This window comes from Conger conger, chromosome 1, assembly GCF_963514075.1.
Source record: "Conger conger chromosome 1, fConCon1.1, whole genome shotgun sequence".
Lineage (NCBI taxonomy): Eukaryota > Metazoa > Chordata > Actinopteri > Anguilliformes > Congridae > Conger > Conger conger.
In genome coordinates, this window is record NC_083760.1 from 28,704,384 (window position 1) to 28,718,044 (window position 13,661).

Below are 13,661 nucleotides of genomic sequence, written 5' to 3' on the forward strand. Positions count from 1 at the left end.
TGAACCAGTGTGTGTGTGGCAAGCTTTCACCGTTTCGCACAATGACTGAAACAGAAGCTGGAGTTTGCCTGGAGCTGTGCCTGCAGAAAGGCCTGGGGAGAAATGCAGCACACACCCGACTACCGCTGGCAATGGTCCAAGAGCGCCACGGCAATGACGGGCAAGTACAGTAAGGACAACGTAGACGGCATTTACTGCAACTTGGCGGCAATAATATTCTCTGTGCGTTGAAAAATGTCCGTCAGAGGGGCAGAAGTAAGAAAGCTGCAGTTACAGTGGGCTCCAGAATAGTTGGCACCCTTAACAATGTTGCACATTATATCGTCCAAGTGTTTGAATGCTTCCCACAGCCTGGCATTGAATTCTGACTGTGCCAGTGCACAATTAATTAAACGCATAATTTGTTTGTTGCAGAATAGCTCAGCTGGTGAACTAGAGAGTGGAAATGAGACATCTGCACTCTTTCAATTTGAAGGGGTACATTTCAGTGATGTGACCAGCCTGGACATTCCACATTAGGAGAAGCATACAAATTCCAGGTTACAGACTGGTTACAAAAACATCTATGGACAAGCTGTTATGATGGTAAAGCAGACAGCACAGGCTCATATTTCAAGACAATGACCCTTCCAGTATCCTCACAAGTTATCAAGGTATCACAAAGCAAATGTGTCATCCAAATCTGTGGAACAGGAAACATATATTTCCTCCATCCCAGGTTCGATATAATATACATGGCCTTGTCCATCACTTCGAGTTAATCCATACCATTCAATTAAAAATACTCTGGTATGCTCAACATTTTGCCAGCCAATCAAGCAGTCAATGTGACACCATTATCAGTGCACGCTCTACAACCCCACAATTTATAAACTGTTTGAGATATCAATTGCTGAAATGTGACTGAACCATTGTGCAAACCAAAGGGCTCAACATAGTAATGGCATAGTCCACAGCAGGTCACCAACACAGTAATTTATTTGCCATTGTAATGACAATAATCTGTCGGCACCAATTTATAAACAGGATTTACAGACAAATTTAGCTGGATTAACTGTGTAAGGGCAATCATCCACCCTAAGAATCTGTTTCACCGTATAGGTTATCCTCTGGTAATCAGAGCAAAACGAATTGCTGTCATCAGGTTTAGGCATGAAGAAGCAAGGAGCTCTGTCATGATATGAATGGGGCCAGTTATGTTCCCCTGCCCTTGCGTTTAGTTTCATGGGAACTTCACTGAACACAGTGACCTCAGTGTGTATAATATCTGATCCAGGAGACTGCATTTCGCACTGCACAGTGTGACAGAATACCCTCAACATAAATATCATGGCTCTCTGGACCTGTTTAGCATGTCATACAAGGACACGAGGGAGTGAGACTAGCAGGTTCTGACTTATCTGCTTCATTTAAACCATTAAGATGTTCTTCAATGTCCTATTATTGTTGCCAGATGCCTGGTTTTTGACTGAAATGTCCGGTTTTCACATTTATTTGACTAGTCAAAATAACTGTAACTTGGCTATTATATTCTTGAGGCTTGCCAGGGATTTGCATCTTGTGGTGAACCCGCTGACGTTATGCTGGTGTAGTCTTCCCTTGACTGTCATCTTTGACAGATCAACGCCTACATCCTGGAGAATGTGAATGTTCTTTACCATTTGAAGGATTCTTCTGTCATACACTGGCCTTCCATTAACTTAAGTTCCAGGTTTTTTGCCATTGCTGAGCTCACCCATGCTCTCTCACTTCTTAACAATGTACCAAACAGTTGATTTTGAGACACCTACTTCTTTTGCTATGTCTCTGATTGATTTATTCAGATTTCTTGGCCTAATGATGGCCTGCTTTACTGACATTGACACTTCTTTAGCCCTACTGGTGAGAGCAACAGACTGCACAAATGACACTCCCAGAATCAACTCTAGACCTTTTGCTAGCTCTTTTATGCATTAAAAAATTTGAAATCTTAACAGACCTGTCCAAGAAATATTAGATCAGCCAATTGTCCAATTACTTTTGGTCCCCTAAAATTGGGGGAGCTATGTATAACAGCGGCTACAATTCCTACACTCTTCAGCCAATATGGATGGAAAAACCCTCAAATTAAAGCTAAAAGTCTGTACTGTAACCACATAGTGATTGTTTTACTTCAACTGTTTGTTTGCTGGAGTACAGACAAGTGAATGTAAAATGTCCAAATACCCACAGACTGCACTGTATTTCTGTGACTTATTTGCAGAGTATTAGCAGCAATGTAAGGCAATTTCTTTTAATATAGTGCTCAAGCAGCACTTGTCTTTTGGGTATTCAAGCCTGTGCCCTAACTGATGTGGAATACAGTCTTGGAATATAAAGTATTCCTAACATTCAGTTAATATGGTTAAATGTTCTTAGCCAGGCTTCTCAAGGTCAAAAGCTTAGATCAGGATCAAAAGTACAGACATAACATGCAACTTCAAATTAATTGGTCAAATACCGATTTCAGATGTTATCTGTCCATATGAGCGCATTATGCTGTTGTTTCAGGAAGCTTGTTATTTGAAAAAGAACAGCACATTCACCGACAGCTGTGCATTATATTCATAATTCCTACTCAGTCATGTAAGTGAGGACTGTAAACTGGATTAATGCAAGTACAACACATTTAAGTAAGCTTCATATAAAAATGTTTGTATAACCATTAGTTCTAACTGCTTAGTTGTTTCGCAAAACGTTAATTACAGGGGATCCACTGACAGTACAGGCAAGCATTTATACAAATAAAATTTCACTCATAAATAATCCTCACAGAATTTCAATGGCACATTAGATTTATTATTTGAACAAATGTATTAACAAACACGCATGTACGACTGAGTAAGAGCTGTATTTGAGTAAGAAATGTATTCGTTTAAATAGTCTCAGAATGAAATGAAATATATTTGAATATATATGAATATATTTCATGAGTTTACATAGATTTCAGCTTTATTTACTGATAATAAACTGATGAGGCCACATAGTTTTGAAGGATAAAATCTATCCTTTGGGACTATTTGTAATGCTGTTTCCAGTAATTGGACTTTCCAAAAAAATTTACCATGAAATGTGTCACCAGCAAATGGCTGATTATTCTAGAGAAGCGCTACACAACTCCACATCCTGCGGACCACAGAGCCTGCAGGTATTTGCTCCTACCGTGCGCTAAACCACCTGATTTCACTAATTATTTAACCTACAGATAATAAGCACATTAGTGAAATTAGGAGGCGTAGCGCACGGTAGGAGCAAATACCTGCAGACACTGCGGCCCGCGGGACATGGAGTTGAGTAGCGCTATTCTACTCAATTACATTTAATTACATTTCATGTTCCAATTTTATGTCATCGGGTTGTCAAAATCAAATTCCTGAAAACAAGGAAATGATTGCTGAGAAGAGTTGTGTCATACATAGTCGTGTTACTTTTTACACAACATAAATGGGTGTGGCGGAATACAGCCACATTGCTATTGATACACTGTACGGAAAAGTGTATCCATTCGAAAGGTTTAATAAAAAATATGTGGGTGAAGGCAAAACAGAAGGTGCAAAAAACCAATAAGTACGCTCTTCAGGGTAAAAACAAAAACTAAAATCGGAAAACACACGGCCAGGTGCCAGTCGTGGTAACACACATCCCAGTCATCAAGCTGAGGTTAACGATCTGAATTGTGTTCACCGCCAGAAGTGAAGGCCCGTGGGGGACAGGCCTCCGGTTTGTAATGCCAGTACAAAATGTAAAAAAGCTCAAACGGTAACAAGTGTTGCCTTGTCTCTTTTCTCTTACACGTGATATAGAGCCCCACCCCCCACCTGCCCCCCTCCCCAGGGCCAGATTGGCAGGATCCATTTCCTCTCCACCTTTGCCTGATGAAGGACGCACGTGCAGGTGCGTCTCACCCCGTGCCAATCAGAAACCCTCAGAGACACGCTCTCAAGCTCTGCCCGGCCCAACGACCTCACTTGCCTCCACAAGCAACGGCGATAAAGTGCAGGCAGCTGAGTTGTTTCCTTCAAAAATGTATTTGCACTCAGTAAAATCAGTGAGCAACTGTATGAAGCTTTTGAAAAAGGCACACCATCTTATAAATTATTATAGTTATTTTCAATATATGTAACTAGGAAGGCCAACTGAGAACCCAATTTGCAAATCACATATGGAGTGAACTGTATTTTTTTAATACAAGCACAACCAAAAATGCTTGGTTACCACACCAAAACACCAGTGTGCATTGATCAATTATGCTGTTTAATTAATCAACCAACATTTGATAGCAAATTGGTTTGAACAATTTATAAAATCTAGGATGATCTACGGAATAAATAAGATGAAAAGATAACACCAAACTACACAAATTAATGCAAGCAGCAGTTAGCTTCTTTTGTTTGATCCTGAATATGCTAGCAGCATAATACTTTTAGGAAACAGGCCTAAATGTTCTTTGAGAAATAGTGACAACATTACATTGGGAGTACATGAACACATCTGGCAATAGTGATAAGACAGCACGAAGAAAGTTAGGGAAAACCTGAAAACTAAAAACAACACCAACTTATATGCAATATGATTTATATGACAGCATTTTTAATCCATCTGTTATCTATGCAGATGGTGCTGAAACAGAATATCGGACACAAAGAGCAATATGCTATGACAAATTTCACAGTCTTAATGTGAAGAAGGCCGGTAATATGCAGCAACAGACACCCTTTGTGCAAGCATTTCATTTCGGCCTCATTAGCAATACATGTGAACTGTATTAGCATTAGAGCGAGTGGTAAATCGTTTACCCGCAAGCCGGTCTCCCCGTTCAGGAAATGAGAGCTCACAGGGGCAAGGTTCCACTCAAATAATATCTGGGATATTATCCTACTGAGATATTACCAAATAGCACACTTTTCCTGTCTGCTTCTGGACGGGTCCAAAGCACTGAGCGGTGGAATCTGCAAATAGCAGATGAGAGTTTTGGTCCCTCAGCCACAAAAAAATGTGGATTGCAGATTACAGTTCATAAGGATAACGTTTTGGGTGAGGAGATGAACAGTCATATTTTCCACAGATATAGTATCAAATCCAGATGTGTGTTCTGCTTGTTGCAACAGCAGGTGGAAAGATATAATGTTTCAGACCTGCATACGCATTGGGTGCCATGCAAAAACCTTGTAGCCTATGTTTATCTCATTTTACTATGGGGTTCTTTTACACTTATTTGAATTTCTCCTATTTTAACACTTGTCAATATGGGTCAATGTGGGTTATACGGTCAATATAGGTTAATATGTTTACTAGTTTGTTTAAAACAAACTATTAAGAAGTCCATAGTTTCAGAAACAATGAAGGCTATTGGAAGCATATGAGGAACATTATTTTTCAGTTGTCAAAACTATGGCTATGTTTCAATCCACAGGCTGCAATCTGAGAAGGAAAAACTGAAAGGAAGCTTTTGCTCATCCATCTTTTCAAGACACGTCTCCAACTGAAGCAAACAAAAAGCCCCCTTTTAAGTTTTTCAGCTAAATTTGAAGCTGGAAGCATTGTACACTATATGCTTCACCAGGTGCTACAACCGCAAAAATGTTAACCAAGGGTAGGCATGGTTAAATCTGAATAATTTTCACTATTTTAATTGTATAATAAATGTGTTATAATATGGCTTGCAACTCCGCAAGCTTTCCATATTGCTAACTAGCTTGCTATCGTTATAACAATTGCACAGAACTATAAAGGGGCCTAACACCAATAGAGAACATAGACATGACTTCTGAAAAAATATTACATTAAGGTCACTGTCAGCCAGGAAAGTCATATCGTATTTTGTTGAAGAAGACCAATTTGTCTTATCTTTGACCTCTGTAAGACAATTTTCAGAATCCGAGTTAACATCATTACATTTTACATTACATTATTGGCATTTGGCAGACGCTCTTATCCAGAGCGACTTACAGTTGATTAGACTAAGCAGGAGACAATCCTCCCCTGGAGCAATGCAGGGTTACGGGCCTTGCTCAAAGGCCCAACGGCTGTGCGGATCTTATTGTGGCTACACCGGGATTAGAACCACCAACCTTGCATGTCCCAGTCATTTACCTTAACCACTACGCTACAGGCCGCCCCTCTACAGCCCCTGTACAGTACAATACTTTGTGTTCATTCTCATTTCTTGCATGTATGTCTTTTTCTATGAAAGAATAGGACTTGCACACTTAATGTAATGCAACAAAATCACGACAAGTTGACATTTCGGCCATACCAAGTGAATGTGCATGCCTTTTCCCATCTGGTAATCTTTTTCATTTGGGGGAAAACATATATAAGAGGCAGAAATCAGCTGATCAGCCTGCCTATTCTTTTAAACAGCGGTGTCAGTATGAGCCAAGTAAAAATCCATATCAGTTGATCTCCAATGTGAACTGCACACAAGCCAGGCTAAAATGGAAGTGCTCAATCAAAGTGCCTGAGGTTAGTAATTGGAAATATTTAATTAATAACTGCAGGCATCAACAATCCTAGACATCAACAACAAGTATTTTGACTGTGTTAAATCACGGTTAACAGTAAAGCACTTTTAATGCCGTTAAACATAACAGAAGTCGGTTGGCAAAGAATGCAACTGCATGGTAACTATTCTCTGCTATATGTAAGAAGTATTTCATATATAGAAAATGTGTTCATGTTTTTACAGGATGCATTGTATTCTTTTATGACTCCATCGGTATGCAAAAACACTATTAGTGATACAATTATGTCCTTTAACCCCTTTTCTTAACACAAGCTTGAAAATGTATACCCAAAATAAAATGGTTACTACTCTTGAACCCTTGACTACAGGTACAATCCTGGTCATTTCTCAAAGGTAACCCTTGGGGGTTTGTTTTCCAAAATCCAGAATTACTCTAAATATTACTAAAACAATGTTAAGTTACAGACTCTCAAACACTGCATTTTTTCTCACTGAAAAGTTTTTTTTGTATTTGAGTGGATACAGATGCTCAGGGCTGTGGCTGATACACAATGGAACCACAACAAAAACGCTGGACAAATCCCTTTCAGATTTGATGACACTATCACCAAAATTGAGCCTTCTGCATTGCTTTTTCTGTCTCCAAAGGACATTTGGAGACCCCGAAAGGACACGTGTAAACTAAATGATAATATGGGTCATGTATGAGGTGAAAAATACTACAGATTGCATAGTAAATGATAAAACACGTTTTACCCTGAAAAATAAGTTCTCACTTCCACTGCCTGTCACCCTCCCCTACCTCTCCCTCTTGCTCTCCTCATCTGGCAGCAGCAGGTCCAGAGGATTGTAAAATAAATAATAACAATAATTGCAATAAGAAAATCTGTTATACTAATACAGTATATTCATTGAGGTCCACTTACTGAAGCTTTTGTCAAATACCCAACCCCATTTATTATTCAAAAGTAGGCATGCTCGTTATTTATAAGCGTACAGAATAATAATAAAATTTTGAGAATGTATTTTGATACACACCAATATAAAATGGGGGTAACATCACTGAAAATGGCCTCAGTGGCGTTTTCACTGTCTTCTTCAGAACTATTCACTCAGACGAGCGATTGTACTCTTGTAATGTAGTAATGAAATGTAGTCCTCTATTTCGACTTAGCCACCACAAAATAATTATTTTATTGTAAAACATCAACATTTTCAGGCATAATGCACTGACAGTGAAAGGAAAATGATTATGCTGGCAAAAAATCAGTGTTGGAAGCCCAACAAACAATAAATCTTTGGAAACGTAAATTCATTATCTAAAATGCTACTCAGTTATCACTCTAGTACCATATTCCTAACTGCCTGTACGATGAGCAACAGTTGGAGTTATTGCTCACGGAGAAGGGCGTTGTCTATACCATGCGATTGCATTACTGGGACTGGTCAGAGAACCTTGTAGTTGCAGTGATCATGTTTGAGAGTGCCTATACAAAAAGTAGGTAATAATATCCCTATGTACAATTACGTATGCAATGGGGAAACAAACCAAAAATTCTCAGTAAACAATGGGCATTCTATCGATGTCTCTCCACGTTTTTTGAACTATTATAAATTTCCTTGCTGTGCAAACGACACTGACATTATCCTGATTTGTGTAGTTTGAGGATTCCCAAAATGCAATGTTGAGGAATATCCAAAATGAGATGCTGAGGCCCCCCTCGCTTGTTTTTCCACCCCACGTTACAAAATAAGGAGCTGTTGTCACTAACGCAATGGCATCGTAAAACTCTTTATACAGCTTGAACCGTGAGTTGTAACACTTTCAAGTTTCAGCTGTATTATGCTATGACTATATTGATTGACAATTGCACCGTTAATAAACAAATTAATGCAAAAAGAAATCACACACCGCCCGCCTCTCAAGGGGTTAATGAACTGCGACCCAGAAAAATGAAAGGCATAGACCGATCTATCAATACTACATTTACAACACATTGGATTTTACTGATATTCATGGGACATGCAAATCTAGGGAAACAGGAGCTTCGGGAAATAACAAAAAACCAAGCAGTTTCCAGCACTCAGCAAAATCCTCAAATGGGGCAGCAACAACTGCTGATTCAGTGCGGACACTAGGGGCAAGGGAAGTTCGTATCTACCTCCTAATATACAGTAATAGGTCGTGCTTAACCACAGAGGGCATTGCTGCCTCAGTGAGTCACTCCTCCCCACACACATAACGAAAGTAGGTTTGTCATGGGATCTGAACTGCGACCCTTGTCGGATGTACAGCAAAACAACAGATAAGAGTAGCTCACTGAGCTAAAGGTCTCCAGCCAAGGCAACTAACTGGACTCTTACTGAAGTTCCTGGTGGTAATATAAAGTTTTTAAGCAGTTAATCTGTCAACTGATGTCTCTGGATTCCACTACACAGCCACAGAAGTTTACCAACGCTGTCCATTCACTTTTATAACTAATATTATTTACTGAGACCACTTCCCAGATTAAAAGACAAAGAAATATGGGAAATATTTTTTAATTGTAATCTTTAATTCTCTTCTGTTATGCTTTAATTAACCATAAGAGTTCACTATTCAACTCCTCGAAATGCTTTTAGTTAATGCCATTTACTGTCATGACAGAATAACAATTGTGTTTGTTTACTGCTAAAAGTTTAACTGCTTTAACAAGTGTGAAAGTGTGTTTCACACCACAGCGCATACCACAGCAAACACCAGAGCTTGTACAAGGTGGTAAATAAACAAGTTGTCCTCAGTTGAGTTGCCCTCAAAGTTACTGACAAAGTTATCTGTTTATTAGAGCAAACTGACTGTAACTACCAAGAGGAACTTATTGTAATAATGTGTTGCACGGTCACACAATTAACATGCGAGAGAAGGCACCTATCATACATGAAAAAAAAAAGCTTTGAGAATGTGCACTTTTTCATGCACATTTGATGTGCATTTCTGTGTTTTTATTAATTATTCTAGACTCAAATTTAAAATGATCAAAGTGTTTCCCAAGATAAGGATCACAGTGACTCACATACCACTGAGCCCCACTGGTTGATTGGGTGCCCATAAGTCCATCTGTTAAACTGCACATAAAGTGTCCTCCTCTGACTCCTGTCTGTGTGAGTCCGATTTTAAAACTGCAGTGCGATAAGGAGCAGTGGATCACATGAGATCACATGCTTTGGAGGATAGAACATGCTTGCCTGGGCTCTCCTGATTCAGAGGTTTCAGCAATGAGCACCAATAAAGTTGCCAATTCATAATTGATTATAGTAAAGCCTATTAGTTTTCCCCTCTTTTCCAACAATTCAGAATCCATTATTGGGTCCCAGTGGCCAGCCCCAGCCACACCCACACATATATTTACAGTCCTCCAGCACACTCACTACTGGTTATATTACATGTAATTTGTTCAAACCGCAGAGTAAGAAAGCTGATGGCTATAGGAGGGGAGGTTTATCTCTCACTAATAACAGCTGGTAAACTTTTCACACCTGGCACATCATCTGGGCTACAGTATGTCATCATGACCAGGAGTCTGAAGCAATAGTTGCCTATGTCCTGCAGGAATATTTAACGCTATATCAATCCCCACGATACTCAATGGATAAAATGTTTATCATGTCTCATCGGGGGGAGAAATATTTAAATATTCTGATACATGCTTAAATTGTTGATAGTTTTACTTTCTTGTCAGCCACAAGATAACTTTGAAGACTCTCCACACATATTTATATTTGCAATTTACAAGCAGCACTTGACAGCTAGGCAAACAAGTTCACATTTAATCTTTCACATTCCTTACCTGTGGAGCTAGTCTTATAATGAATACAAAGTGTCCACTTAAGTGTTAGTTGGTACCTTGCATGACAACAAGGCAATCGCAGTTGGTGAGTAACTGCAGACCATGAGCTTATATGTGATGTGTATGTGAAGTGCTAAACATTGCTGCTCACATCCTCATAAACCTGTAATGTGTATGCATACAAAAGGATAATTACAATTAAATTCATAAAATATCAGTTGTCCTACCTTTTGGTCCACTATAGAACAGACAAGATCTTTCACGGAGGAAAGCGACAAATCATGCGCTTCAAGGCTAACAGTCTCTCTGGTGAGTCCAATCTGAAGTAGAAAGGAGACTCCGGGAAAAGAGCAGCGGGAGAGCGTGGGGCTCGGAGCGCTCAGGCTACCGTTGGACAGTCGGCTGTAGAGTGTAGCCGGAGGGCTAGGGGATGGCGAAGGAGTCGGTGGAGCAGCTGGATGTTGAGAGTGGGAGTACGCTTTTGGTAAGGACGAAGGAGATGGGCTCCAGGAAGACATTGGGTTTCTTCCTAATATTGAGATGATCACAGTGTGAAAAATAATTATTGTATGGTGCTAGACTGGCTGTATCAAAAAATGTTTGGATGCAATTTCACAATATGTAGCCTATACAAGTGTATGTATAACATTGGCAGCGCTGTTTACTTGAATGTGGAAACACGTTGCATTGTATGGCAGTGGCAATAAAAGCGTCTAACACCGACATAGAGTTGGTTAGGCTGTTTCTTTGCATACATTTTATACACAAATGTGGGGTTTAAACGTTGCTGAAGCGCCTGTTGATTTCGACGTCAACCTCGCTCGCAGTTCAGTCATCCGTTGAAAATTCAATGACACGTGTACAAACAAACAGTAAAAAATCGCTTGACAACTTTCCAACACTCTTTCCAAAGGGAAAAAAAATGTCCTCGTCTGCGATTCCCGATTTGGTCAGAGGACAGGCATTCTCCACACAGTTGGTTGATGCCCGAAGACGCACGGCGTTCTGTCTCAACCATCGGAAATCTAGCAACAAAGACAACACAAGAGAAAAAATAGTAGGCTGGCTATTGCATGTTCTGAAATACAAGTAGGCTAATGAACTACCCAAGAGGAGAAATGCAGGCTCACATTTTACTCAACACATTCCATGACTCGACATTGATGCGCATGTATGAAATCAAATGCATGCGAATTAGCCTATAAATCAAAGATTGACCCATAGCATAGGTGATCACACCACAAAAAGTAGCCAGTCAATTTAAAACAAACAGAGGCTATATGCTACTGGTTACAGTAGTACTGAGACGCCAGTATAGGACACGCTTCAGTGACTTGGTTCGCATTAAATAATTATTCAAAGACAGGATTCAAATCAGATGGCACTTTTATAAATCGTATTGCTCATGTAGGCTCCCGTGACGTTACTTTACAGTCAATTACATTCTATTACATTACAAAACTAAATTATAGTAGGCTAGGCCTAATACATTGCCTACAATAAATAGATGTTTTATCAAAAGGTAAATCAATAATGAATAATAATCTAAATAATATTCACCAAAGTGAGACCATCTAAAATTATACCAAAGTCCAAAGCAGGATACTTTGCATTTTTGTACATATGCTACTTTATATCAGTTTATATTTTCGGCTGCTTCATGGGACCACATTCTGGTAAAAATGTTCAAGAAATTTCAAGTAATTATGAATACATGTTAACACTGATTAACGTTTAGCCTAGCTATAATTGACATAATGCTTTAGATAGAGTTCCAAATTACTTTAAAAAAACGGACAACTTGGTGGTGGTATACCCCTAAAATAACTCAAGTCTGTTAAGTAACCCAGTTTCGGTGGTTGAAGTTACAATACATTTCATATTATGGACCCACATCTGGATCCTCCCATTTTCAATTACATAGCCTATTGCTGCCACTATCGCTGAAGCTATGCCAGCAAAACAAGTTATATGCTACAATGCCGTTATTGTTTTCCACTACTAGACTATATATTACCTTTAAAACAACGCACCAACTGACCGAACATAACTTGATGAAAGCATCATAAATACGTTACCTCTGCTTTCTCCACAAGGCGGGTTTGTTTCCCTGGCGAAAAAAGAGCTGCAGAAACTTCTAATTCCAGCAATCACCAGAAAGTACAACTGCAGAGATCGTTCATATTGTTCTGATGGTGAAAGACTGGTGCAACTGCTTTATGCTTGCTCGTGTAAAAGGGAATTCTGTGGACCAGCTCATATTGATAACTTTTTCCGTCTTTTGAAACTTTCTTTTATTCGTACCTAGTCAACTAGTTCATGCGCATCTTATTATCTCTCTCCAGTTGTGGCAGCTCCCCCTTCCTTTAGTGTTAATAGAAGAGCAGGGTTTCCTGGGAACTCGAGTTCAGTCATGTTTTTCTGAAAGCGTGGTACTGCCGCAGGAATGAAAGCATAAAATACAATCCCCAAACGGCAATGGCCGTCCAGCAAATTCTGTTGTTCGGTACGCATGCGCCACGCTGTAATAATTTTCCGTTATTTACTCCAAAGCGTCAGAAGTATGGTTGTAGTATGTGCGACCTCTAATGGTAAAAAGAGAAAATGAGGATGAAAATGAACATTATTGTAACGTTATGCTATCCAAATGATCCAATTTCAAAGGAATTCAACGCAATGAGTGATTTATGCATGATGTAAGGTTGTGTAGGCAATATTAGCAAAATAATCTGATAGTTCAGAGCGATTTTATAAACTTTGACTCGGCATAAATTCAAGTGTTCAGCATCATGCATGATTATTGAATACTTTAACATTGTACCCAACAATCATTTTAACTCAGAATTCAATGGGATCATCTGTCATTTGTGGGCGCGCAGTTTCTACATCGTTACAAGCCGTTACTGAATAAATGAAAGACGGTTGGAACTTACACGCGTCACTGTTACCAATAGATCTACATTAGTGAGCACAAAGTCTAACGTTACTGCTATAAGGGTCTGATACAAGAGCTGCAATGCTACAATGGAGTAAAACCATTAGATGGATACGACTGTGAGCTGCAAATAATAACTAGTCATGTACATGTAATTTCTAGCCACATTCCATGATATAAGCAGCAGCTGATAAATGTTCTTGTCTTGTAGCATTTCATTGTGGTCGAATTTACAAGTGGATTGCTCATGGTTCATATGACTACTTTGCTGATTGAGCCAGGGTAACTGGTGGCAGCCTAGTTCAGTGGTCCTGGAGAGCTGCCGGGTTTTGTTAGCTGATTTTAAGGACAAGGAGTGAGGAACACAGGCCAAGTTAATGCTACAGTTTTATCTAACATGCATTCATTATGCCGA

The 13,661-nt window shown here is 39.4% G+C and overlaps 1 protein-coding gene across 2 annotated transcripts in view; it reads right to left on the reverse strand.

Moving 5' to 3' along the window:
• Window positions 1-12,639, reverse strand: part of prkd3 (protein kinase D3) — a 76,491-nt gene extending 63,852 nt beyond the window's left edge. For both annotated transcript variants that reach the window (XM_061243204.1, XM_061243195.1), the window contains exons 1-2: window positions 12,390-12,639; window positions 10,539-11,336 (exon numbers count right to left, since the gene is read on the reverse strand). In XM_061243204.1, the coding sequence (XP_061099188.1) occupies window positions 10,539-10,829 (291 nt within the window). In that variant the 5' untranslated portion in view covers window positions 10,830-11,336; window positions 12,390-12,639. The remainder of the gene's footprint in view (window positions 1-10,538; window positions 11,337-12,389) is intronic.
• Window positions 12,640-13,661: the final 1,022 nt, after the last annotated feature.